Source organism: Oryzias latipes, chromosome 20 (genome assembly GCF_002234675.1).
Source record: "Oryzias latipes chromosome 20, ASM223467v1".
Taxonomy (NCBI): domain Eukaryota; kingdom Metazoa; phylum Chordata; class Actinopteri; order Beloniformes; family Adrianichthyidae; genus Oryzias; species Oryzias latipes.
This window is the reverse complement of record NC_019878.2, coordinates 19152153-19178718: the sequence shown is the minus strand read 5'-3', so window position 1 is coordinate 19178718 and position 26566 is coordinate 19152153. Positions and strand designations below refer to the sequence as shown.

The 26566-nt window shown below is 38.5% G+C and overlaps 1 protein-coding gene across 12 annotated transcripts in view; it reads left to right on the top strand.

The window, feature by feature from the left end:
• kiaa1217 (KIAA1217 ortholog) overlaps window positions 1-26566 on the top strand; it is a 115315-nt gene that overhangs the window by 38217 nt on the left and 50532 nt on the right. For 10 of the 12 annotated variants that reach the window (XM_023949985.1, XM_020712665.2, XM_023949984.1 and 7 more), the window contains exon 2: window positions 25848-26134. In XM_023949985.1, the coding sequence (XP_023805753.1) occupies window positions 25848-26134 (287 nt within the window). Of the gene's footprint in view, window positions 1-4970; window positions 5108-23202; window positions 23330-25847; window positions 26135-26566 lie in introns of those variants that run through there. The other 2 variants (XM_023949989.1, XM_023949986.1) reach the window with 2 other exon arrangements.

Below are 26566 nucleotides of genomic sequence, written 5' to 3'. Positions count from 1 at the left end.
ATGTGCCGACAAACAAAATGAGTTGCAAACCTACTTCTACTTCCTACTCAGGCAAATACATCACTTTAAAATCCATAAAACTTAATTTTTCTTCATTTAGAAAAAAATACACAAGACTTTCCTGTATAGGACAACCTGTCAAGCAGGAGCACAGCATCTGCAACTTTTGTTATGCAAAGAAGAATCCCAAGTCTAACAGGTCGGTTGATTTATGCTTTAATGGACAACATTCAATGTACTTTATTTTTCTTTTCATAAAACACCCTTAATTACTGTAAAGGTAATTGACCTATAATCTTCAACATCATTAAAACGCACGAACTGAAATTCAGTGATCCCAGATGTATTTTACGGCTTTATGTCGAACATAAATTTAAATCTGTGTAAAAGTTCTTCTCTCCTGAAATGAGTTTTCTTTACTTTCCTCTCCTCTCTTGCATTTATAATGGGGCTAATCTTTAAATGTTTCGTTGCATTTAACTTTTTGTCATGTGATTTCTTGTAATCTCTCAGACTTGAAGACGTGAAGACAAGTCTTATAGGAGTCATCAGGACAAATTACTGGTTAAGTACAGGGGGAAAAAACAGCTTTCAAAATAACATGCAACCAGTATTCATCAATTATTCATTGTTGAAACATTTTCCAGAGTACCAATAACCAGCATTTTTACAGATAAGCAAATTGCTTATTTTATATGTTTTTATTACTGCTTTATCTCCAAATCCCTTGCAGGCATGTTTTGCATATTAACATGTTTGGGGGACAAATGTAATTCTGCAGCAAAACTTTGGACCACTCTAGGTTTATTACATGCAGAAGCTGATAAATAATGTATTCTCTTTATTCTTTGCTGTCCTATTTCACTTTAAATTAAGACTAATAATTCTTCAAGGTTCAAAGTGTACTTGGGAGACATTTTTTTCCTTCTGTAGATGCATTTTTGCTGCACTTGCATGTCTTCAAAGAGTTTTGAGGGGGTGGATATGGACAGGCATGCAGATGTGGAACCAGCTGGGGCACACTTATGGGTTATTTTCACTCTCGTTTTGCTATTTATTTTACTTTCAGCACCTCATTAGAATCTTTGCATTACAATACTTCATCACCTTTCTGACACAGTTCTTACAGTTTTTATATAGAAGTCTTCTTTGGTTCATGCAGTATAGATCTGCCAGAAAAAACGAGTGTGTCTGGAATCGCCTTCTTGAGAAGAACAGGAATTCTGCTTGCTGCTTTACGGAATAAAAAGTGATTTCTGGTTTTATAAACAATTCGCTTTTTTTTCATCCCTGCACTCCCTTGCTTTGCAGTTTCTTTGAGGTGTTGTTCACTTTATAGACAAAAATCTCAATTTTGGTCTTGTATATTCAAAGTATTTTCTTGAGGTTATGTGGTTTGAGTTGCCAGTCTTAGCTGCACTGCATTGCACAGCTTTTTCCTGTCAGCCTCAATAATCATGCACTCTGACATTTCTGAAACTACAGCTTTATCTAATGACACCTGGAAATAAGCAAATCATTTAAAAAAATGTCTTTTGAAATTATACCCCCATGGAAAACGGTTAATATTTCCATACATCTGGGTGTGAAATTGGTTAATTCACCTCAACAATCTGTAATCCGCTGGTGACTAAATCATGGTTGTTTTTACTTCTTTGGGGACACGGATCAACAGACCCGTCCTCGCCGCTGAGTGATGCACGTGTTTTCTGAGGGAGAGAAAATGTCTAACTTCCATCTCACGCTGTCAGCTCAATTTGTTTGTGTATGTGCGGCTCAAAGACACGACGCGTCATGTGACCCTGTGAGCTGCCTCATTGGGATGAGCGATGCCTCATTGTTTCACTCCACAGGACGATCCGACTGGCCTCATAGTGCCACAAGAATTTTTTTCAGCCCTCATGTGATCTCACACCTCTCACTTTGCATTCTCATTACTCCAGGCTCTTATAAATTAATTTAATCAATATCTGTTTCGGTTGTGCTGTCTGAAAATTGGCGATGACAGCGAGCTCAGGGAGCTTTTTCATCGGGTTAGGAGCGTGAGGTTAGTGCTTGCAAGCGGAGATAAGTTTGTGATGTTTAAATACAGCAATGCACTACTAGGTTAACACATTTTTTGGGCTTAGTTAATGTACTTTCATTTCATTTTATGTGGATTTCAGCTGCATTCTTCAGGAGCTGTTGTGTTGTTTTCATATTCTTATTAACCCCATGCCGTTTTAAACCCAAAAAAATCTCAAACATCGTTTACTGAAGCCCCACTTGAGAGCTACCAAGTCAAGTGTAGGATTTTTATGTCACTCAAAAGCTGGCTGTTTCCCCCGTCTTTGCAGACTCACACGTATTTGATTTGTCTCCAGCTTCTCTGCTGGTGACTGACACAGGCATAGGCTCCAAACTAAATAGCCCCGGGTGAAATCCTCACCTTCTCTGTTGCTGCGAAATCCCCCGGTGTGTTGATTTATTTTGTTTTTCCTCCACAATTGTCAAGGTGTCTTTTCAGCAATAGAGGGATTAGCGCTTGGAGCTTAGTCAAAGCTGGCTCTGTTTACCGTGCTCTGGAAGCAGGAAGCGAAGGAAGGCTCTTCATCACACCAGTTCAAAATACACCTACAGGTGTGAACATACGGAGCACACCTATGCAAATAAAGCACACATTGTATTGCCGTTTTCCATCCATCTTTTCTCAAGGCAACACCTTTTCTTTCATCTTTTGAGATAGAAAAAGTATCATGAGAAATAAACAAGGCTGCAAAACTTTAACTCCAGCTTTTCAGAAGCTTTGGCAGCGCACCTTCTCCCTTTTCACAAAAAAATTCCTTCTTTGATGCCTTATTTTGTTAATTTTTTTCCCCTCAGCTCCTGAACAGAAAGCCTCAGTCATTTCACTGCTCAGATCACGCCTGTCAATGTAAAGTTTTTTGTTCCTGCTGCATACAACAGGAAGGGTCTGTGAAGGAGAGTGGCCTCCCTGCAGTAACACATGGTACTCAGACTAAACAACAAGATGAATGTTTCCTGAGTTCACTTGGCACAGAGGCACCCCAATCTATGTGTGTGCCCCAGCTGAACGACTGAAAGACCTGCATTCAGAGCTGAAACAAGGAAAGGCAGCAGCAGAAAAGAGGAGAAATTACTACAGCAGATTGGGGGGGGAGACAGGGAGACATTCAGGCTTTCCAATAAAGCCAGTAAAAAGGAGTTTAGGTTGCAGCAAGTTTTACCTACTGGAAATGTTGACCAAACTGCATTGACAAGCCTGGCATAATGCTGTGTTCACACTGAACCCAATTTGCGCATCAAATTCACATCTAACTCGTGTCAAAATTGCTGCTCAATACTTGTCCAAAAAATGTGTTCATAAACCAGACACTCAATTAAGGTTTTCTGCCTCATCGCTACATTGACCGTATCTGTCATTTCCATGGCATGGAAGACGTGGATGAAGATCAGGTTTATTTATTTTAAAGAGTTCTACAAAAGGATCGGTGATCACGTCTCCATGTCTGGGTTCATGAGATCATTCAGAGACTCTCCCAGTACGGTGAGGTTCACCATCCACTGAAGGAGCTGCGTCTGAATGACGGCCGCTTTCAGCGGTACTTCTGTCTCTCTGTGACCCAGTTTGAAGACTTGTTGTCCTGTATAAGTCAGAGGAGGAAAAAAATAAATAAAAACAAGAATTGAAATTAGAGGACCTTTTTATTATGTACACAAACAAATAAGAAAAATATCATAAAGTTCAGGAGGAGAACAGGATACAGAAGAATCATCCGATTCTCCTCCATTTTGGACTCCACCCACTGATCGGACTGAGCAGCGCTTCTTTTTCTTTTGCATTGTGATCAGTAGTAAATACTGATACACACACCTAAAATGCCTCCTGGCGGTTGTTAGTGGAAAAATAACATACCGGTTCATGTGTGCCTATTTATTTAAAAAATAACACAAAAGTTGCACCTGAGTATGAGTCCCACCCCTGGCCAAACTATGGTAAAAAATACCACTTATACAATATAAAAATACATTAAATGCATTTCAACCAACTTATTCAGGGTGTGTCCTGCCTCTGCCCTGAGGTAGCTCAGCCCCTGTGACCCTGCACAGGAATAAACAGGACTAATGGATGGTGAGGTGAGTGGATGGATGGGTGAATGGGTACGGATCCTGTTCAAATGCAGTATGCCACTTTATCAGATCAACAGAAGGGTTTTTGTTGGACTGAAGGACACGTTTGCTTTTCCTGCTTGACACTTTTTTTTGTTTTTAAGAGCTCAGGCTCCTATGAACACCTCTACGACCCATGAAGGTGTTACCTTCTTGTGATGATGGAGCAGCAATAAAAAGCTCAGTGTGCTGCTGTCAGCTGTCCTCCTCTAACTCCCTCACCTTGCTGCCCTGCACCCTCACATAGTATCTCTACTTTACAAAAGAAAAAGTCTGCATGTGTTTGGTCAGCTTAGCGGGAATGGGGGGCTTTGGGAGCAGGGGTTCTTGTATCAAGGCCAGAACGTTTGGCAGACGATGAGTAAGCCGCTGTGGTGAGGAGCCCTGAGCCTTTGCGGCAGCTATGAAGGCTGAGTCTCATTGCAGTGTAACAGCAAGCTGTTGGATTTAGGGAAAGAGTTTCAGACACACCCCCAGCCCCATATATCCTCATGCCTTAAAAATGTATATTTGTCCTGTAAAACACTGGAGCAGGAAGCCTCAGTCACGTGTTTTCCTTCAGTCTCCCTCACATCATATGTTCTCTTTCTGCTTTAGTCTGCTTTTTGAAAACTCAATAGCAAGACATTAAAAGGCATCAGTCAAGAGAACACACATGCACACAGACTTTTATGTGGGACAGGTCAAACAATGGCAGTTGGCTGAGAGAGAAGCGGAAGGGTTAGTTTCTTGGAAGGTCTGATTGGAGCATAAACAGCAGCCCAGGAAGTGCTGAGCCGAGAGTGAAGGAGGTAGGGCGGGAGGGGGGATCAGAGCAGATCTGCCAGGACAGAGCGAAAAGTTTTGGGGACTGCAGGGAGCAGTTTGTTGTTTCTGCCGAAAGGGACTGCGGCTTTTTCTTCTGTGAGGACATACTGCGTTACTGAAAGACCTCAGGGTGAGTAGCTGCATCACATGTACTCGTTCCCTGCTTTAAAGATATCCCAGATGTTTTTTTCCCGCAAAAACATCATTAAATAGATCCATGTAAAACTTATTGCTTCTGTTGGATGCATTTTCATTTTCACCGAGTTTTCAGATTACTGCGCTGGTAGGCTCCCCCTGGCTCTCAAAGCTGCTTGTTTTTGCATAGCTGTTGTTTTTTTGTTGGCGCCTTGAATTGCGGCCAAGCTTTCAATTCTTGAAGGGGAAGGAGAAAAAAAAGCCGGTAGCAGGGATGGGGGGATTTCAACTAATGTGTGTTTGGCTGCGTCTAATTAAACTGATGGAGAGGAGGGTAGTGAGGGTCAGACTGTGAGAGGATGAAGCTGAAAACAGCCAGGTCAATTTTTTTCGCCGTCATATTAATTACTTAAGATCAAAACCAACCAGCTAACGTGAACTTTTACTTCACCTTCTGAACTTTTCCAGGTCTGTAAGATCACAGAAAGGGGGGGGGGGGGGGGTGTTGTAGCATCAAAGTGGATGTGATTTACTATAATTTGCTCCTGTTTGGTGTATGGATCTAATGCCAGGTTTTTCCCACCGGAAAGATTCTGCATTCCTCACTTCTAAGTGAACATCAGTGTCACTTGAATCCTTTTAGGCTCAGTTGTTGTGAAAGCAAGAAAAAAAGGAAAAAAAAAAAGAAAAAAGCTTAACTTTGATTGTATTTACTTGTGTACTGCACAAATCAAGACCAACGAAAATACAGTATTTGACTTAGTTTAAACCTAAACTTTAGATATTTTACAGCCCGTTTGGATCGCTCCAGCCTCATTAGAGTGGAATTCCGTTAAATTTTTCCATTGCTCAGTATATTTGCATCTGGAAAAGGCTGCTCTGCGAGTGTAATAAATGGAAAAGTCTCTGTTATCACTTTTAGGTGTCAAACTTGCTGTAAAATATCCGTTCTTGTTATGACAGGATTCAGTTTTAAGAAAAATATAATAAAATTATTCAGTTTTACACAAGATTGTTAAATATCCCACAACCCTCACTTTTTCTGTTTAGCAAGGTTCACATGTACAAAAGTTTTTTTTTTCTGCTCCCAAAGTTTTATTACTTTTGTTACGGCAATACAATGTCTGTCCTTCACATCTTATTGAAGTTTAGTCATCCAGCAAAAAAAAAAAAAACAGAAGAAGAAATGAAATGTCAGTCACATGCAACTGTACGGGTGCTGCAGGTTTGTGGGTTGTCGGGGCCCTTGGAGGGTCGTAGAGATGAGCGCAGGTGTGTCTGGCAGTTCCCTTGAGACTCGTGTGGCCCTGTCATGAAAATGGAGCGTACCATTGCTGTGCGTCTGGTAAATGTATCATGAGGTAATAGCAAGGCTAGTGACGGAACTTATGACTTTCAGGTGATGCTGTTGCAGTGTCCTTGCGCCACACGAGTAATGTGTGGCTCCTTACTGACCACACCCAAATGCTGCTCGCACAGGATATGCTTGTGACAGTAAATCCCCGTAGGACAAATTACGCTCTGATTGTCTAATTTCCTAAATTCTAACAATGGGGTTGCAAGCAAGGAGGGTGCAATGGCCGCATAAGGAGCTTATCACTTAAACAGCACTAACAGGCTCCCTGAACAGTGCACTGGGCGGTTAAAAAATTAAATACTTAAACGACACACCTCTCGCACGTCTCACCTTCTTCACCATTACTTACCCTTTTTCATTGTATAAATGTTTACTACAACCTGTTGCCCGCGTCATACACATAAAAAAATGTGCATTAACAATTTTGCACCAAATTTTATGCAGGCAAACAGCGTGCCCCGTACAGATGTGCCCGTTTTTCACCCGTAGCCACCGAAAGAGCAGTTGTGAAGAAGATAATTGTCTTTGTGCTTTTGCTCCCCTTCCAGAGCCCCCTCATTTCACCTTTCACTGCTCATTTAGGGCTTTTTGACAGTTTTTTACTTTGCTTTGGTGACCTTGGGATTGCCTCACATAGGCTTCCGAGTGGAAACTCTTAATAATAATAGATAGAACAGGATCACTTGTTTTGCACCCTGGACCAGTTTGTTGCATCAATTTTTTACATAGAACTCATCATTTCTGAAGCTGTGCAGGAGATCAAGCAGTAGCCAAACGTGATAGCTGATACAGGCTGAAGGCCGCCACGGGGAGTGTGGTGGAAACACACCTGGACCGATGGCATATGGCGTGGCAGTGTGAGGCTGTCATGGGGTTATGAGGTGTTGAGGGCAGGGGGAGGACCAGGTGTTTTTCTAACACGCTGTTCAAACTGTCATCCTTCACAAGGCCCTGAAGCATCATATGCCAGATCCCTCTGAGGTTTGATCTAACCTCTCTACAGAACTTTGGTTTTTTGGTGGTTGAGTGATGGATATGATTAAACACCTCAATAGTGGAGATCCCCACAACTTTAGTTAAAAACTGTGCTTCTGATCTCTGATTTTTTGTTTTTCAATCTCTGCTATAGCTTACTTGTGGGAACATTTCTCTTAATACTTCTTGTGTGTTTCAACATGAAACCTTCCTACAAAAACACTCCCATCCTATTTTGTGAAAACCTAACAAAGTTGATCTTCTCATGCCTGTGAGGATCTTTGCTAGGTAATCCAGCTTTCTTAACAAAAACACTCATTATAGGACAGAGTATGAGGGCCACCATAAAAGGAGAAAAACAAACTCATTTATAAGAAAAAAAGTTAAAACATTTTAAGAAAAAAGCAAACATTTGATAGTAAAGTTGAAAAATTCTGAGAAAAAAGTCAACATTTTACAAGAAAGAAGGCATACAATTATGACCCCCAAACAAAATAAAGAATTTACTAGAGTAAAGCCAGAAAGGTCTAATTCAAAAATTCATACTTTTACAAGGAAATGGTTGCACTTTTTGAAAATAAAATGTTGCATTTATCTTTTAAAATGTGTCACCAAAGACAATCAAACATCACTTGTTTGATTTATCAGAAAAAAATCAGATGGAGAGCACACAGCCCTCAAGAATCATGCAAAATCAGCTTAACTTTTTTTGTAAAACTTTATTTTTAATTTAATTCCATATTTACATTTAAAACAGGATGACTTTTTTCCTTTTAAATCTATACATTGACTTTTTTTACGACGTAATTCTTGTACAATGTTGACTTTTTAAAAGTAATTGTTCAACTATATTTAGGCAAAATTTAGACTTTTTTCCTCTTGACAAGTTTTTTCTTACACATTTGGTTTATGTTATTTTATTTAGTGGAAGCCCTAAAACTCAGTCGTACATTTGAACCATGACTAGAAAATGAAACTAAAACCTGGTTCTCATGTGAACCTTGCTTTCATATTTAAAATATGGTTAAAACTGTTGGGTGTGTAATTCCCTATTTTAAAGTTTTTGATTTTTACGTGTGTCTTGAACATATAACATATAAATTTGTTAAGCAAAATTCTCTCAGATTATGTGGTCCAGGTCGCCTGTGGCTGCTAGATTCTGAATTTTCTAAACTAGCAGGGAGCAGCAGATCTTATCAGATAAGGAGATTTTCTATCTTTTTAACAGATTAGAAAAGCAATTCCTTTGCCAAAAACACAGCGGGTTCAAAAATAGGCAAGAATTACAACTGCTTTAAAAGCCCATTAATTGATTTTTTTAATTTAAATTTTTTAAATTTTGACTTAGTCTGCATTTTTTTTTTGCTTCTGAGACTTTTATATCTGATGTTTTTACATTTTTGGTGCCACATGAAAACTTTTTTTAAACTAGTTTAGGAGGTTTTTTTTAGACTATTTCAAATTTAAAATTTCTTTTTTTCATAATAGTTTTCATTGGATTTGAACATTTTTAAAATTTAAACAATCTGTATTACACTTTTAATTAGCACTTTTTCTTCAGTTGTTACATTTTTATTTGGTATTTCACGTGTGGTAGAAAATCTCTTGGTAGCCCTGAAACCTGGTGTGTTTCCTCAAATGTAAAGTGGGCAAATTTTATGGAAAAGTTCATTTCTACTTCAGTTTGTTAAGCTTACTGCTGAACCTCAATATTTGACAAAACCTGAAGTTTGAATCTGTTAACTGTTGGAAATTTCTCATAGCTATTGTTTTATTAACATGTTAGTGGACCTACAAAGAAAAGTGAATCGGCAAAAATGACAAAAAGTTTCAGTGAGTTACAAATTAGAGCTGGCTTAGTCTGAAAATGTTAATAAAAACGTATTCAAATCAAACTTTATTTATAAAGACTAAAAGCAAAAACAAAGATACATTAATGATGACATGGATGGAATGACATGGATTTTTGCAGAGGAATGTGAAAAATTAATCAATGTTTAATTGCACATTGTTGAACTTTACAACTGCCTCTGTATAATTATGAACTCTTGTTTGCCCACCTCCTCCTATTAAGATCTTTATTAAAAAGAAACACTGTCCCATAACTCACCGCTCTTTTCTCTAAGTTTAAACATTCCAGTTTTTCCGTCCACTCCCAGAAGAATTCTGTTCGAATTGTTCCTTCCTCAACACAGAAGAAGTCACCGGGGGTTGTTTGTGTCTGGTGACGAACACACTTTATACACAGATGATAACAAAAGGAAAAGGTTGGGTTTTTATCGAAAGTTCCTGGTCTCTGAGAAAGATTTAAATTACAGAAGTGTCAAAAGAAGATTTTTTTTGGAGGAAAAAAACTTTTTCAGATGAATATAACTTTAAATGACAACCTGAAAAAGTCCTTACATGTCACGCCTGGAAGTGTATAACTCACTTGAGCTTTTTCATCCTCACGAAAGATTAATTAAGAGAAATCTAAATTTGAGTCTTAAAGGTGGCTAATCCCAATAAATATGGATGAGACTTGTTCTCTGCCTGCTAAAACCCAGCGGTGTCTTGCCCTAGCTCATAAAATGTCTAATTTTTTTTAATCATTGGTGTTTTTGCTATTAAAGTAATTACCCTGGCATGATTTTATAATTACCCCATTGACTGACAAACCCAGTGCACACTCATATAGTCATATTAGGATAGTCCCATCTCTAAAACCTGTTGTAAAGCCTCTGACAGGAGCAGGATGTTTCTATTAAACCGGGATATTCTTGGAGCTGCTGCTGTCTGAGCTCTGGAGCTTCGGGGAAACCTGTCCTTCCTCTACATGTTAGAATGACTGTGTCCTGCTTTGACTGATAAATAAATGCGAACGTTTAGAAATAGAGTTCCGAGGATGCAATATTTAAACAGCGCCCCTGGGATAAATGTAATGTAATCATTATCTTTGATGTGTGTTGTTATTACAAGCGTGACAGGGTCCGCTGCCTAGGATAAACCTGACGTCTCTCATGTTAAATGCAGCTTATGGTGGCAGGAAAAGGAATTTTATCCAAACCTTTCTTATTTATTTCTTTGATTCCTTTTTGTAAGTAAATGTTGGTCACATTTACATCCACAACTCAGCTTTCACGGTGATCACAAACTAAGTTTTCAGTACTTTTTTGGGTTTTTTTTTCTGACGTGTCCCTAGAAAGACACATCTTAATCTCTTGGATTTACAATAAAATTCAGCTTTTTGGATTAAAATAAATACCCAAAACAGTGTTCAGGCACAGAACAATTTCAATGTGGCTAAAGATGGAGACAGTGTGAAGGATTTTCCTGAAAAGACACAGTTGACACATTTTAGATTAGCTGTTAAAAAGCACAAAAAGAGTTAAAGACAGAAAGGAAAGATTCTAAATATTTTTTTTTCTAGAAAACAAGCAAAAAATGTTATTTGGAACCACTGTCCATAGTTTTGGTGCAGTGATAAATGGACTTTTTAAAGTTTGATTCTGGCTAATTTTCTCCAGAGTTGTGAGCGGGATCTTTGGTGTGGAGCAACCCCGCCCCCTTCCCCGTTCGTGTTGCAGGGAGCTTGGAACAGGGAGCTTGTGGTCCCTGTCTCTTTTTCATACAGCATTTTTTCATCAGCTCCTGATTCACAATGATTTAAATTTAGATAAACTCAGAAGCCCAAATTTTAAGCTTAATTTTCTTAATACATGTCCTCCATCATCAGAAAAACACCACAAGAACGTTTTAAAAACTCCTAAAGCACAATTTTCAGCAGAGTAATTTTTGTTTTTTTATTGTTTAGATGAAAATCTAAATCGTCACTCCTTCTAATTCACAGCTATTCTTTATAAAACAGTCAGCTAATCAATAAGCCTTCAAGTCTATTATTATCTCTATGAAAGGTCTGTGGGGGAAATTGACCTTCCTATCGGTCTCATTTAGTTTTCCAGTTTCACATATTTCTGTTGCAGTTTAAGCCAAAACTGAAGGCCCCAGAAAAGCGTTTTCGTTTGACTTTAATGCAGCAGAGAGACGAGGAAACAAGCTGTCAACAAACGAGCTGGCACAGTTCCCACTCCTGTGCCCTTCATCACCTTTCCTCAGCACTTTGTTTCGAAGTTTCCTTCCCGTCATGTTTTCCCTTCACATGCAAGTGTTTCCTTCCCGGCAGCCCTGCAACAATGCCCGGCTTCATTTTCAGCTCTCTTGAGACGTGAGACAAGCAGGAGCCTATGGACTGCTGGGCACATGCTAAAGCCATTAGGCAGAGGATGATGGTGGTTAGCCACAGCGCCATCGCAGAATTACCATCTCACTGTGCACATAATGAAGTGGAGGGAAGGATACTCTTCCCAATTTCTGCTGGTCTGTTCCACCGTCAAGCCAACAGTCAATCAGCAAGTTATGAGAAGAAGCCAAAGGGGCCTGACTGCAGACTACAGAAGTGACCCCCAATCAAGCCAGACTTCATCCTAATTGTAATTTTTAATCCAAGGTTATCTCAGGTTTAAAAAAAAGGTTATACTAACATTTTAAACATAAGTCACGTTGCATCTTTTTATGATAAATAAAGTCCCACTACAATCATATTTTGTTCTGTTTTAGAAGCAGCTGTCTTTTCATTATGATTATGATGTTTTTAGCCAAAAATTAATAATAATAATAACAACTGTCATCATTCTTGGATATAGTATTTATAGTGTATCAGTTGTTCATCTGAAATTCACCTCTGAGTTGCGGGCGGGACTGTTGATGCTGAACAACCCCGCCCCCCTTCCCATCCTAGTTGTTGAGAGCCCAGAGTGTGGAGGTTGTGGCCCACGCAGGGTGTATTCTGCGTCACAAATAAGCTCAGTTTCTGACTAGGTTTTTTTTCTCTGCTCCTGATTTACAACAGTTTGAATAAGAAATGCTCAGAAATGCAATTTTAAGATTACATTTCTTGATAAACAGTACAAAGCAAAAGTTTGGACACACCTTCTCATTCAAATGAATGGGAAGGTGTGTCCAAACTTTTGGTCTGTATGTCTTCTATCCTCAGAAACAAGAACATGTTAAAACCCTAAAAACATGACTTTCATAGGAGTGGATCTTTGAAGACATAAACTATTTTGACTTTTAGTTGATTTCAGTCCAGTTGGGTGACTTTTTATCCACCTGGGGGCAGCACAACAACCTTTAAGACAATGTTGTTCAGTTTTTTTGCATATAATGTTCTTGTAATATCAGAAACAGAAGAGGTAATTATGTCAACAGGGAAGGAATTACAGCGCAGTCTGGACTATTATCAGTTGCAGTTTCTAAAGAAGCAGCTGACAGCTGCGCTCTTGAGTCTTGATGATGGCACTTATTCTGAGTGTTGCTGCCCTGCTTTCCAGCTTTTCTTTTCATTTCATTTTCACCCTGACCAGAACCTGTCTTCTTGAGGAGAGAGAAACAGAAAAACACCTGAAGACGTCCCCTTTGACAAGCGTTTCACCGTTGCTGTGCTGTGGGTCGGTGGACCGCGGCTCTCAGACATGTACTGTATCACTTCTGTCGGGGGTCATGTGATACACAGCGGGTCCCACTAAGCTGAGTTTCGCTTTGATCAGAGTCCTCCTCACTAATCCGCTTGAGCTTTTGATGTTTGCAGAGAACACACGAAACAAACACAAATTCCCACAAATTGTGAGGAAAAAACAGATGCTGCCAAAAAAAAAAAAGGAAATTGGCTGAATATCTCGTAAATTAGACGTCTGCACAAACTTTCAGTGTTTATTCCTACTGGTGACTTAGTTTTTTTTATTTTTATTGATAGTATTAAAGAGGTAATCTCTCTCCAAAGCAAATATGATTAGAATTTGAGCGATACTCACCTGGGTTTTGGTGTCTCTATTCACAGCATGTGTGAATGAGTTGCAGGATTTCTTTAATTACAACTGGAGGACACAGACAGGATTAAGACACGTCTCTGTCTTTTTGTTAGCAGCTGAATAGCTCTGGGTATAAGTGAAAATCTCACAAACCACCAGGTGTGGAGAGATTTGATCTGAATCCACTTGAAGGACTGAAGTTAAATGGAGAAGAAAGGAGGAAAAGGGAATTGGGGAGGGCAATAAAAGAGGAGTTTTACTTTGTGTTTATTATGGCTCGTCCTGCATTACATCACTGGGATGCTTCAGAACTGATGGGAGGTGCTGGTTTTTAGTGTGATGTCATCTGCAGCCAATCGTAAGTCTTGGGCACCAGGAGTGTCTGGCCAGACTTAAAGCATTTTCCTCTTTTCATATCACATAGCCTTTATGTCTTTGCAGCTGCCTTGACTGTTTTCAGACATGCAGTTTTTATTTGTTTTTTTCATACACCAAAGATCAGCTGCAGCTATAAAACTAAAATTGGCAACATTTTACAAATGATTAACATATTCAGCAGCACATGCTGCCTTTGTGCAACATTAGATAACATTTTTGTTGCATTTAGTGCGCTTAAAGCTTACTGTTATAAGAATATGAAATTTTGAAGACAGTGAAAAAATTAGCTGGCAGATGAGGATGCTGATCCAACAATTTGGCTTTTTCAATCTCAAATGCTAAAGATGTAAACATTATAAAGGTTTGTTTTTTTTTAACCCACATTTAAAAAGCATCTAACAAATCCAGAGTTTAAAACAAGTCAATTTGACATGAAGGTTTGCATTCATGTCAGAATTTGCAAACGTTGATGGAAAAATGAGATGCACATTGCACAAAAAGCAAAAAGCAATCAGCAACTTCTCCCCTCTTCATTCTTCAGGTCCCAGACTTCCATACGGACGGTTTGCCTCTCCTCTTAGGAAAGCATCGTACAAAAAGCAACAAAAAAGATTTGTTTTTTTATCAATCAAACGATGTATTTTGCAAAAGAAAAGTTTGCATTTGTTAAAAAAACACTCCAAATCATGTCTTATCTATTGCAGAATTGAAAACCATTTTGGACGTTGGTGTAAAAGTTGTTTTGTATTTTTCTGACCTGAAAAAGAGAACAAAAAAATGCGTAGCAGAGAAAAATCATACACATTTTTAGACATGCTTTTCTGTAATTTGAAGTTAATGCAAAAAAGGAGCTGATTGTAATTAATCTTTGTGTACAAATGCTAAATTAGACGTTGGAATTACAGGTTGAAGGATGTTTAAACGCCTGATATTACAAAACATACAAACAATAAAAATACACAACAGGGAAATAACTTTACTTGGAACTTTTGTTTCTTGCTGTGTTGCTTAAGGATCATGACTTTCTCAGCCAACAGTTGCAGCACAGTGGTTTTTCTTGAAATTTAAACCAATTCTCAATCATTCCTGCATTTTTGTATCCATCTCTTCACTTACAAACAACCAGAAAAAAGCTTCCTTTCTTTGATTTGGATTGACGTTACCCTCAATGCAGCTGGACTGCATAGATAATTTGTTTAAGATGAATGCATCTTACAATACAGTGCTAAAAATCTGGATTTTTCTGACATTCCAATGCAAATTGACATCACCCTCCTCATTTGAGCTCTTAGATATTTAGCATCAAGGTGAAAAACGGATTTAATGTTAGTAAATACAAAATAATCTTTTTTAAAGTACAGTAACTATTCTGTAAAATAAAATCAGCCACATTTTAGCTGCTTCCCATGACCTGATACTTCCTTGTGCTTTATGGCTGCTTTGTGCTAAAGCTATTAAACCTTGCAGGAACAGACTTTTGCTCCTCCTCTTTCATGGGAAAGCTGCAGCATTTCATTTGCTGCAGCCTCACAACAGTACAGCTTCTGTTAGTCCGCTTCTCACTTCCACTCAAAGTAGACAACCTGCATTCCTATGATCACACCAAGAAATTTGCTATATCAGGATGTGGAGCTGTTTTTGCATTATATCAGGATGATAGCTATTGTTTGTCAGCAAGTCAAACACACAAACTTAAATGTTGCATTTTCTGCATACAAATGCACAAAAAGGTATTTTCGCCAGCTTTTTACGTCCAAACATCATCTGTTCCACAGCGCCAGAGAACTTGTATCCAGTCCACACCCTTCACCGATTGGCACCCGCACATTGAAACAGGAGCACACAGTCACATGCAACACATGGACAGCAGGTTTTTCTCAGATAGACTGCGACAAAGACGGCAGTGTTCTCAGAATCTCAGAGTGGCTTCCCCTCCACGGGGCCCAGTTCATATCCCACTGCCACCTGCATCACTTATCTGCTCAGCAGCATTTGCCTCTCCAAAGGAGGACCCCTGGCTGCCACTCTACTTCATCTGCTCTGCAGCACACACAGAGCTCTATTCTTTGGTTGCTTGAATCCAAAGTGCTGTTGAGCTGATTTGGCATATATGTTAAAACAATACCTGATGCAGAAAAGCTTTTTTTTTTAATTATTATTATTCCCACAAAGTCTAGAATTCTGTTTTCCACTCTTGCAGTGTCAGGTAGTTACAAACCTGCCGCTGATTAGTCTGCAGTAGCATGCCGGGTAAAAGGGAGATAAGAGGTGCGGTGGAGGCAGTGAGGAACTCTCGATTGACTGGGACTTAAGCTGCTTATCGTTTATGAGGCGACTCAATCGAGAAGCAATCCCTTTTTTAATAAACTTGAGGGCGCTAGCCCACTGAAGACATATTTAAATGGAAGCCATGTGCAGTTAAACGCATAGTTAACTCACTGCAGCATGCAACACCAATTACTTTGATTTGCTTGGGGGTGTTGCATTAGTGAATCCATGGGAAAATGTGCTACATCTAAATGTTATTGCATCTTTTCTCAAACCTTTTTGTCGTAAGTTAGCAGAAGCTTTGAGTTGTTTATTTCTAAAACTACTTTATTGCTGTGATTTCCACAGGCAGATGTGATTTCTATCACATAGTTATCAGGAGATCCCTCAGCAGGAGCTCTTTTGAAGCAGCACAGATTAGTCCTAAAAGATCAGATCTCTTTTATAATAAAAGTCTACGTTTGACAAACAGTTTGCTTCCCTAAAGCACACATTTTATAAAAACTAAATTTTCCAACAATTTCTGGTGATCTTTTTTATTTATTTAACTTAGCTTAAACAATTTAGGCCTAATTTGTTCTAAAGATCATTTTTTGTTCTAATTTATCATAATTTCTGCAGAGCTGCAATAGTTCGTTAGAAATTCGCCTCTGAGTCGTCGACGGTACTGTTAACGCAAAGTAAGCATGCCTTCATTTCCCATAATCCCTTTGTTTTTCACTCTCTTCTGCTAGCTTACAGCTCCTCACAACACCAAACTCGCATTAGCAGTGCAACAAAAATGGCGAGCAATGTTGAAGCTATCTAGCCGTAAAGTTTTGAGCCAGGTGCCAGCTAGGAGGAGGAAAAAGGTATTTTTTTCTTCTGCTCCTTATTCACGAAGATTTGAATACAGAAATACTCAGAAATGCTATTTCAAGCTAAATTTTCTAAAATTTGTTCTCCATCATCACAAAAAGCTACAAGAACATGTCCAAACACCAAAAGTATAATTTTGTTCTGAGTGAGCCTCTTTTCAAATAAAGTTCCCCCAGATGGGGGGAGAGGTAAATAAACCTTCCTCCCTGACTCCCGGGTGGATGTCCTCCTCCCACCTGCAGCTATTCTAAGCATCTCCCCGTCCCTCCCCATCAGGACACCACTAGTTTCCCGGTTGGCCCAGCGACTGTTGTCAAGGGAAACCATCAAACATCTGCCCCGGTGGTGGCTGGGTTGACTTGCACCTGCTCTGGTCATGAGTTAATAAAGTGCATACACTGCTGGAGTTTACTGCCAAAGATTTACTCTGAACCACACACACACACACATGCACACACACACACACACACGCACTGCCCCTTAGTGGCCCAGTTAATATGTTACTGAGAAAATAGCGTAGAGTCTGTCTAACAGTGCACGACAGAGGAGTAATAGAAACACACAAGCTGCTTATTTTCTCTGTTTCAAGCTCACACAAACACATTTCCTCTCAATTGGCATAAGATGAGTGGATTTTGCTCTAGAGCACCCCCTGGTGTCAGGAAAATGCAGGGCATTTAGAAGCTTTTGATTAGTTTTGGTCATGTTTATTAGACATGGGAGGAAAAATCCAAGCAGCACAAAACAGAAAGAATAAAAGTCTGCACAGCGGGCTTTTATAATAAGATTGATTTTCCACTTTAGTTAATTTGAGGATATCTAAATATCACAGAATGACTTATACTGGTAGTGTGGATGGGCGGGGAAATCAGTTGCATTTAGGACTTTTACAGTAATTATCTATTTAAAACTGCTCTGCTCTTCTAATATTTTAACTCCCATCCTTCCTCTCCACCCTTGCTCCTCATTATTCCCTGAACTGATCCCTACAAACACAAACTGGACCACATGCATGTAACTCATCTGTTGTCTGTTTTGTTTATATAGCTTTGTCAGAGCGGGAAGTCTGGAAAACTCAGTGTATCCAATCACACACGCTCACTTAAGTACTGTGCAAATACCTTGCACAGCTTGATTAAAAGGTAAACTGCACTCTATGAAAATCCCATGGAGCTCTGGGTTCCTGCAGGTTTGAGCAGACACAGATCCTGTGATGGTCTCTTAAGCATTAGAGTCACTATAAGCAGCACGAAGGCAGAATATGACAGAAAAAAATCAATTGAAAGCCTAATTTTTTTGGTAACTAAATTCAAATGAAGTAAATTTAAGGGGATCTCATAAATGATGACATAAAAGTTATTTTCCGTCGCATGAATGCAAAAATGTTACCCGCTTTACTAAAACTACAATAAATAAAGGACAGCAGGTTCCACATTTTTATAGTGGCAGCTTTTGTCTGTGGGTTTTGTCAGTGTCCTTCACTATTTTTCTTATATCTTACCTTTCTTAAAGATCAAATTAAGGCCTGTCAAAAATGTTCCAATGTGATGCTCTAAAAACTCTTTAAACAAAGAGATTAACTGCTGTTCTTTTTTATTTATATGCTTTTAATGTCTTTTTTGTTCCAAACTGTTGTCTAACTCATAAAGACTTAAACTCTTAGTGGTTTTAACAACAAAGTCTCTGTGGAGTCCACTCATCGTATAAACTCTAACTCTAATTTATGTAGAAGTTTATTAATTTGACCTTTGTGATGACATTTTGACCCTAAAACAAACTGAGAGCGGCAATCATCTGCAGTCAGAAAGAACCATTTTTAACACAAAGGCCTCAGTGTTTTGCTGTTGAGCCCCAGACTCAAGCAGAAGTTCAGTTGATTTTCTGCTCCTGTCTTTGTGTCGGGAATCAGCTGGGCGTTTCATTTTAGGAATATGTGAAAGGTTGGGTTTTTATTCCTCATACCTCAAAGCCAGATTGGAACTGAGACGATACCTCAGAGGGTTTTTGTGAATCAATCTGTTTGCTCGCATACATACTTGTATGTGTTAGAAAATGTGGTCATGCTGCATTGCGTTGTGTCACCTTAGACTGAAACGTATCTGTTGGATCAGCTGTAAGTTTCACTGGACAACCCGCCAACTTTCCCATTCGCTCTAAGCCGCGGCAGGGCAGCTCCAGTGTGCAGCGTGGGCGGAGGAAAATAAAGTGATAAGAAAAGGGCAAAAGAATCTGATTGTCTTGGTCTGCTGTGAATAACAAGCTACTCTTTTGAATAAGCACATGATGCAGAAGAGTGGGCAAATACATGCACGTCTACAGTTCACTGCTATTTAATTAACCCCTTCATGCCTGAATTTTTCCAGTTGTATAAAAAAAATTATTCAGGGTTTTCTTTTCCCATTTAGGATGTTTTGATTTAACCAAATAAATAGTATGACTTTATTAGGTTCAAAAAAGATCTTAATTTGCCACCTATTCTTGCACATTTTTATAATTTTTCCTGAATTTTCAACTTTTTTAAAAGCAAAGCTGAATAGTTTTGAGTTAAGGATATTTCATTTAAACATAAAACATCTTTTGCATATGCAAATCAGTTGCACGTGAATGCATCGGATGATATTCTATCTGATAGCTTTTACATGATATATATGATGTCTTATAGTCTAAGGCTCCACTTTGTACAACCCTGTTTGTTGTAAAGTCATGTAATGTGAGTGCTTTTGTTTTATTGCACACAAATGGGCTTTGTATGAAACTACGTAGTTATGGGACAGTAATAGCAGGGGGCAGTGGAATGCATTCCTCAAGAAATGAGGCAGCGGCGTAGTAACTGCAAACACTGGGACGCCCTGCTCCTCGTCAGACCCCGGTGTTCATAAGCGAGTGCATGTTGTCTTTCAACTGAGAAGGTCATCATTTACTCAACTGCTGCAAGGAGAGAATAACATTCCTCTGAAAGTGGCGGTGGTGGTGGTGGTGGGGGGGGGTTATTTGTTGGTCTGAACGCTGACGGTAAAACGTGCAGCAAGGCAGGTTGTTTTGGACCACATAATGCAGTTTCTGGTTTGGAGGAGCTGCTCTGATTATGGGTTGGGTTTGGCAAAGGCGGCCCTCTGTGTTTGTTAAGGATGATGTGCAATTTTGAAGACTGGGGAATTTTGACACATAAGCACTGACATTCAGATACATCTGTAATGCAGTGACTCAGTGTTAGATACCACAGTTTTCTTTCTTTCTTTTTTTTTACTCTTTCTCAGCTAAAGCGTAAATTTTTATTTTTGTCATGTTAAATATAAATTACAGGAACAATGTGATCCAGTTCTCACCATGATTTAATTTTATTATATGTTTTATGTCTGATTTGGTGACACAAGTTACATTTTCTTTATTTGAGGCTGCATTGTTTTAACCCTCTAAGCCCCACTACATCAAAGAGTCAACTCATAATTCCCTGTTTTTAAATAAGATTTTTTGAAACTCTCTTATAGAATCCACAAAAAAAGCTGTAATATCCTTTTTTACAAGTTGAATGAATGAATGAATGAATGAAGCTTTATTTATATAGCACTTTACAACTCCTTTAGGTGTGCCAAAGTGCATAACAACTAAAGGAAGGCAAAGGAAAATTTAAAATTAGGCTATTGAGCACAAAGTCAAAAACAGCATAAAATTACAAAGTAATAAAATACATAAAAGATAAATAAGAATGCAAAAAATAGATAAAATAAAATGCCATTGACTACTGAGCATCAAAAGCCCTTCAAAAAAGTATGTTTTTAATTGACATTTAAAGCTGGTAAGGTAATATCATGCGTAGTTCTGCAGGAACAACATTGATACAGATATAAACAGTATCAATCATGATATGTGAATTTAATACTTTTCTCACAACAATGTAAGTTTACGAATCAAAAAATATTGACATCATGGATTAGGAAAAATCACGATATTTACCCACTGACTCAAATTTGATACACAATTTTAAAAAGGTACAAGTCTATCATTAATTATGAACAAATGTCCATTCAGTTAAAAACGCTAGAAGTTAATTAAAAGAAATGTTGATAACAGATTAATTATTCCTGCCATAAAGTTTTGAAAATTAGCAAAATGTTTCTTTCCAGAAGTGTTTTAGAGATTGCATGAAAGCAGCCTCTTTGAAATGACCAGGAAAAACACTACTGCCCCTAGTGGATTGATGATGAACTACAGGGCAAAAACATGGAAGTTTTTAAGGAAAGCTTTGATCATGCAAATGACACAGGGGTCTCAAAAATTCATTTATCAAATTTGATATTAAGGGTTATTTAGGGTTAAAATGAAAAAGAACATGGACGTAATATAAGGGTGATTTTTAATCATATAAAACGTATATTTATTTAATTATCTTGCTTAATTTTAAAGATTCTCAAAAGGAACTTTTGCATTGAGATTAATTATAAGGGTCCAAGTCGGGCATCTGTTCTCCTTAAAGTCTCACTCTGATTATATTTTAATTTATTGTAAAAGCGTTCCTGGTGGTAATTTAATTATGATTATGTTGTTTTAATCCAAAATCCAATAACCTAAATTGTTTTTTAGGGCAGTGTTTTTCAACCTTTTTTGAGCCAAGGTGCACTTTAATAAAAAAAAAAAAAAGACAAACTCCATAGTATGCATTGATGAACAGTCTCTCCACAATATTGTGTGCATTTTTTGTATTAATCGAGGCACAAAAAATTAAAAGTTGCAGCTGTATTTCCTAAAAGTTGTGATAGTTTTCAATAATAATTTTCAACTGAATTTGTTCAAATTTGCCAAGGTAGTGGTTTTCCCCCACTGTAATATGCCATCACATCAATGAACCTAATGCATCATGGGAGTTTAACTGCAGTGGTGCTGATGCCGGACAAACTCACGTCTCTGAACTTCATTATATTTGTATTTCATTTTTTCACATCATTTGCCCAGTCACATCAAACGGGATTCACGCAGCAAACTCGCATCCCTTTGTTTTAACACGTGTCAAAAAAACATTCCACGGCACACCTGACCATCTTTCACAGAACACTAAGTGGGCTGCGACACACTGGTAAAAAAAAAAAAAAAACTTTTTAGGACATAGTTTCTGCAGAGCAGCAGAAGTTCATTAGAAATTTGCCTTTGAGGTGTGGATTGTTGGTATGTAGCAAACCCCCCTTCCCATCACTCATATTTTTACACGCTCTCTCACATCTCCTAAAACCCCCTTGCTTACATTATCAGTGGGACAAAAAATGAAGATGTACATGGATGGAGTCGTTTACAAGTGGATGCATCAGAATGGGGTGAAGCAGGGAGCTTGCAGCCTGCTCTCCATATTTTTTATTTAACAATAAAGCTTTTTTTCCTAATGCAATTTTTCCGTTTGCCCCTTTACAATAATTTGATTGAAGAAATACTCCGAAATGCAATATTGAGCTTAATAAAAATTTTTTATGTCCTCCTTCATGAGAAAAATGCTACAAGAACATGTTAACATTCTCACTGGAGTGGATCTTTAAGAGAAAGAGCATCCAGCAACATTTTATCATACAGCCTAACACTTTGACTGCATCATGTGGTCCCAGTTGGCCTGCTCTTCTACCCTTTAAGGCACAGTGCCACAGTATGTGAGTGGGTGAGAGAAGCAGGCTTGTCTCTGTGTGTTAGACATCACACGTCAGCTGCTCTGTTGTGTTTGTCTGCGCGCTCGCCCCACCAGTTTCAATTACATGGCCCACCAACTCGCCCATTGATCCCCTCACGTTTTCCTTTTTAAAGTGCGTCGCTTTCACTATGTTCACTTTGGGTCACTTGCATCAGCAGCTGCAATGAAACTAACTGCAGCCCCTTAAAAAAAAAAAAAGGGTAAACTCACATGCAGGAACTTTTTGGGACTGTTTTTTTTAAGTGCACAAAGCCCGCTGGACTGGCTTTCTTCCTGATCTGTCAAATCAGATAACTCAATCCTACATTAGGAGGCTGCACACTCGTGAGAGCAGTTTGGACATTGCTCAGAAGTAGGTTATGACACATTTGGATGCTAGCATGTGGTGGGCCTCTCAAGAGACACAGATATAAACAAGAGACAGCCTGCAGACACAGCTTTGATTAAGACCAGACTGAGTATATAACAATATGTGTGTCAGACACCCTGACACCTGTTAGAATTTGAAATTTAAGAGTTTTTCTGGACCTTGTCATCTTTAACAGCAGTGGATATTCCGTCCCACATTTACATTCAGTCAATGATCCCTCCAAAGGGGCAACAGAGCTTGTGGCCCAAGGGTAAGGGTCTAGTTGCTCTGTGTCCTGGAATGCAGTTGACTCTCTAAATCCCCACCAGTCTATCCTGGGGCAGTGGGGCAGGGCCTATCTCAGGCCCCATTTTCCACGTGAGTTACGTCTGGAATCGCAAAGCAGGCAGTTTGCTCGTTCTCCAAGTCTGGCGTATTCACGAGTGCTGTTGGAGTCACACAGATAGTTATGGAAGAAGAAATAGCAGATGAAGACAAAGATTGTGTTCTCATGGAAGGTAATGAGATTTATGACATGCCAGATGAATGATGCACATTTTGGTGTTCTCTGTCTGAGTGCGTTTGGCTGCGGAGAAACTGTTTGGGAGTTAAAAATAGGGTTGGAAGTACATGAGACATGCTGCGGCTCTCAATTTGAGGAGGGTGGGGGTTTAAGTTCATAATACTACACCATTTCGTTTTTCAAGCTTACCAAAAAAGCTATTTTAGATAAGTTGTTTTGAACCTTTATGTGTTAGTCTCAGAATGTCTTATGGGGGCGAAATGGGACCATATTTCTCCATGTTAGACAGTCCACAACACTCTGCAAGAGGTCCTTCATTTCCTGCCATTTCCCTCTAAAAGGCACACGTTATAGCTCTCAAAACCCTATGAAAGAAATAGAAGATGAGCTTTCTTTAGTGCCTCCCCTCCAGCTTTTGACACACCTTGCTGATTATAATGCAGATAATAGATGTGCAAATATGCATGCCTATACATCTCCTGTTGCTTTGGTTATTCTCACGTGAAAGAAAAACGGAGTAACGTTTTCTCTCATTCAGTCTCCTAACTAATTACATGTTACATTATAACTATTGTACTGTGGACACGCTTGCATTAACGGGTAAAATAGAACCCGCAGTATGTTTGTATTTAAGCTCTGAATGAAAAAACAAGTTGTTTTTCCTTTTCTATTCTTAGTTTAGAGTCTCAAATGTTTGGTTGGCCCCATTAAACCCCTCATTTATGACCCACTGAAAGAACAGCTTGCATTATTTGTTAATGTCAAAACAGTCACGGGATGAGATGCAAACTTGTAAAAATTGGTCCAGATTTTGAATCGAGCAATAGCCTCAAACATCATGGTGGAATGTTATTACAACAGCCTTATTAATCTATCTTGTAATATTCTTTAAACACATCTACGTTTTGTATTATATCTTCTGTGACATCCTTTGTGGAGGGGAAATTTTAATTTCTTTACATTTTCAGATATTTTTGTCTTTTTATTTAAATTGTTATGAAATTATGTCAAATTCACACTCGACATCAAATGGAACTGCTCCGTTCCAGAGGCAAAAAAGTAACCCCAGACCATAATTTTCTCTCCACCATGCTTTACAACTAGTCACCTTTTTTCCACTGATACTAGCATTTCACATTAGAAAATGCTAGTTAGAAAAGTCGGTCTTGAAAAATGTAAAGAAAAAAGTAGGTGACATTCTCTTTTGAGTCTTAAAGATTTAAAAAAGAAAAGGTGTCTTTTTGATGTGGTTCTCTTTTAAGCATCTGGTCTTTGGTTCTCTTCCAAACAGTAGTTTGCCTCTATTGTCATTTTTGGACGGAGAAGACTTTTTCCTGGCATGTCTTTAATGCAATCCTTTTCTAACTGTCAACACATGAACTTTGACAACTGTTGAAATATGTTCTTGCAGTTGTGTTTTTTTCAGGTTCATGGAGTCTTAGTCTTGCATCAAAGTCTCAAGCTGGTTGTTCTCTTTCCCCAGATTCAGACACCGACTTTTGGACCAGATGTAGATATTAACTTTGCTTAATCTGTTGTTGTCATTTCTTTCTCCATCTTTTGAACAGAAATGTGTTAGTGGAGCAATCTAAACTTCAAATGTGAAGATTATTATCATATCATTATTGCAATGACCTTTTTTTTAACGTAGCAGGTGTTTCACATTTGCTCAAAAAGTAGGGTCTCAATAAATCATTGTTCCACTTTGATAATTGAAAAAGAGGGTGCTCAGAAATCACGTTAATGAATGCATGACTCAAGATAGAACATGTGTAGTGTGTGTTACTCACACTTGTACACGCACAGCATTCAGCACCTCCATTTATGTTGCTAGCTACCAGCACGTCAGCTGTGCATCAACATAAACCCCCATTTTGCCTCCATCTTTCAACACACAACAGTCCTGCACTGAATAGAAATATATGTCAAGGCTCGATTCCCAGTGACAATAGAGAAAATCACATTCCTCCTCCATTTCTTGAATCTATTATTTTAACTTGTGTAACTTTTTTTTAAAAAATTACAACAAAACCTTTGAATTTCCAGAAAGTATTGCTTTGTAACTTGTATTCCAAGCAGAGATCATTTTTACTGACAGATTTCTTTTCAGGATTTATACTTGCATAGATTTTTGTTGTAGCTGGAGCTGACATAGCATGCTAAAGTTAATGCTGTTATTGCAGCAGACATTTGGATATAAAGTTTAAAAATTGCTTAGCTGTGTGAAATTTGTGTTTTCAAACTTTAAATGATGAATCCAAAAAGTTTGTTTGTTGGGTATATCTGTAGTAATCTTATTTTTTGCACAAAGTTAGCATACAGTTGTGAATAAAAGTACTACTTAGCAGGATGTGTATTGTTTTTGAGGTTTGTCAGGTAACTTAATATAAAGAAGATCTTCATAAGATGATCCAGGATTAGTTTAAAAACTTCTTAAAGCATTTTTCTATTACCTTTTTTGTCCATTTAATTTCACATTTTGATTATAAATATTATATTGTCTGTTTCCCCAGAACAAACCAAAAGCAACTTGAAGGTGACCTCCCCAGAGGATGCTGAGCACGTAAGCCGCAGACAGGCCTCCCCAAATGGGACGCCCCCATCAAAGGGGGACGCCAAAGGAAGCCGTGCTGTCCCTCGAAGGCACACATTAGGAGGGGCCCGCAGCTCCCAGGAGATTCTGGCTATGCAGCCATCAGATATGGACAAGAAGAGGGAGGCCTTCCTGGAGCACCTGAAGCACAAATACCCCCATCATGCATCAGCGATCATGGGTCACCAGGAGAGGTTGAGGGATCAGGTCAGTAAATTTAGATTGACCAGACAAACAATTGTTGTTAAGTATATAGATTTTTTATTATCTTGATTGACTGGCAGACTCTCATAATGTAGATCTGATTATGGTTTTGATTTTTTCAAAATGTGCTGCAGAGGCATTCACCTTCTAGATCTCTTTTTGTGTGTTGGTATATCTTTTTTTTTGGGGGGGGGGGTATACATTAGGGGATATACATTTTTATGCTGCTATCATTCATTTAATTCTTTTTTTCAACCTCAGTGATCTATTTTAAAACTTTTACGGGAAGGTTTGGGTTTCCACAGCTGCAGGTTTTCCTTTTACCTTAGACTGATTTTCTGATAGATTAACTTGCACAGTGGAGGAGGGTTTTATTGTTGATCTCAGATATGAATCATAAAACAGTGAGAATAAATTGTGTTCTTCTGGAAAATA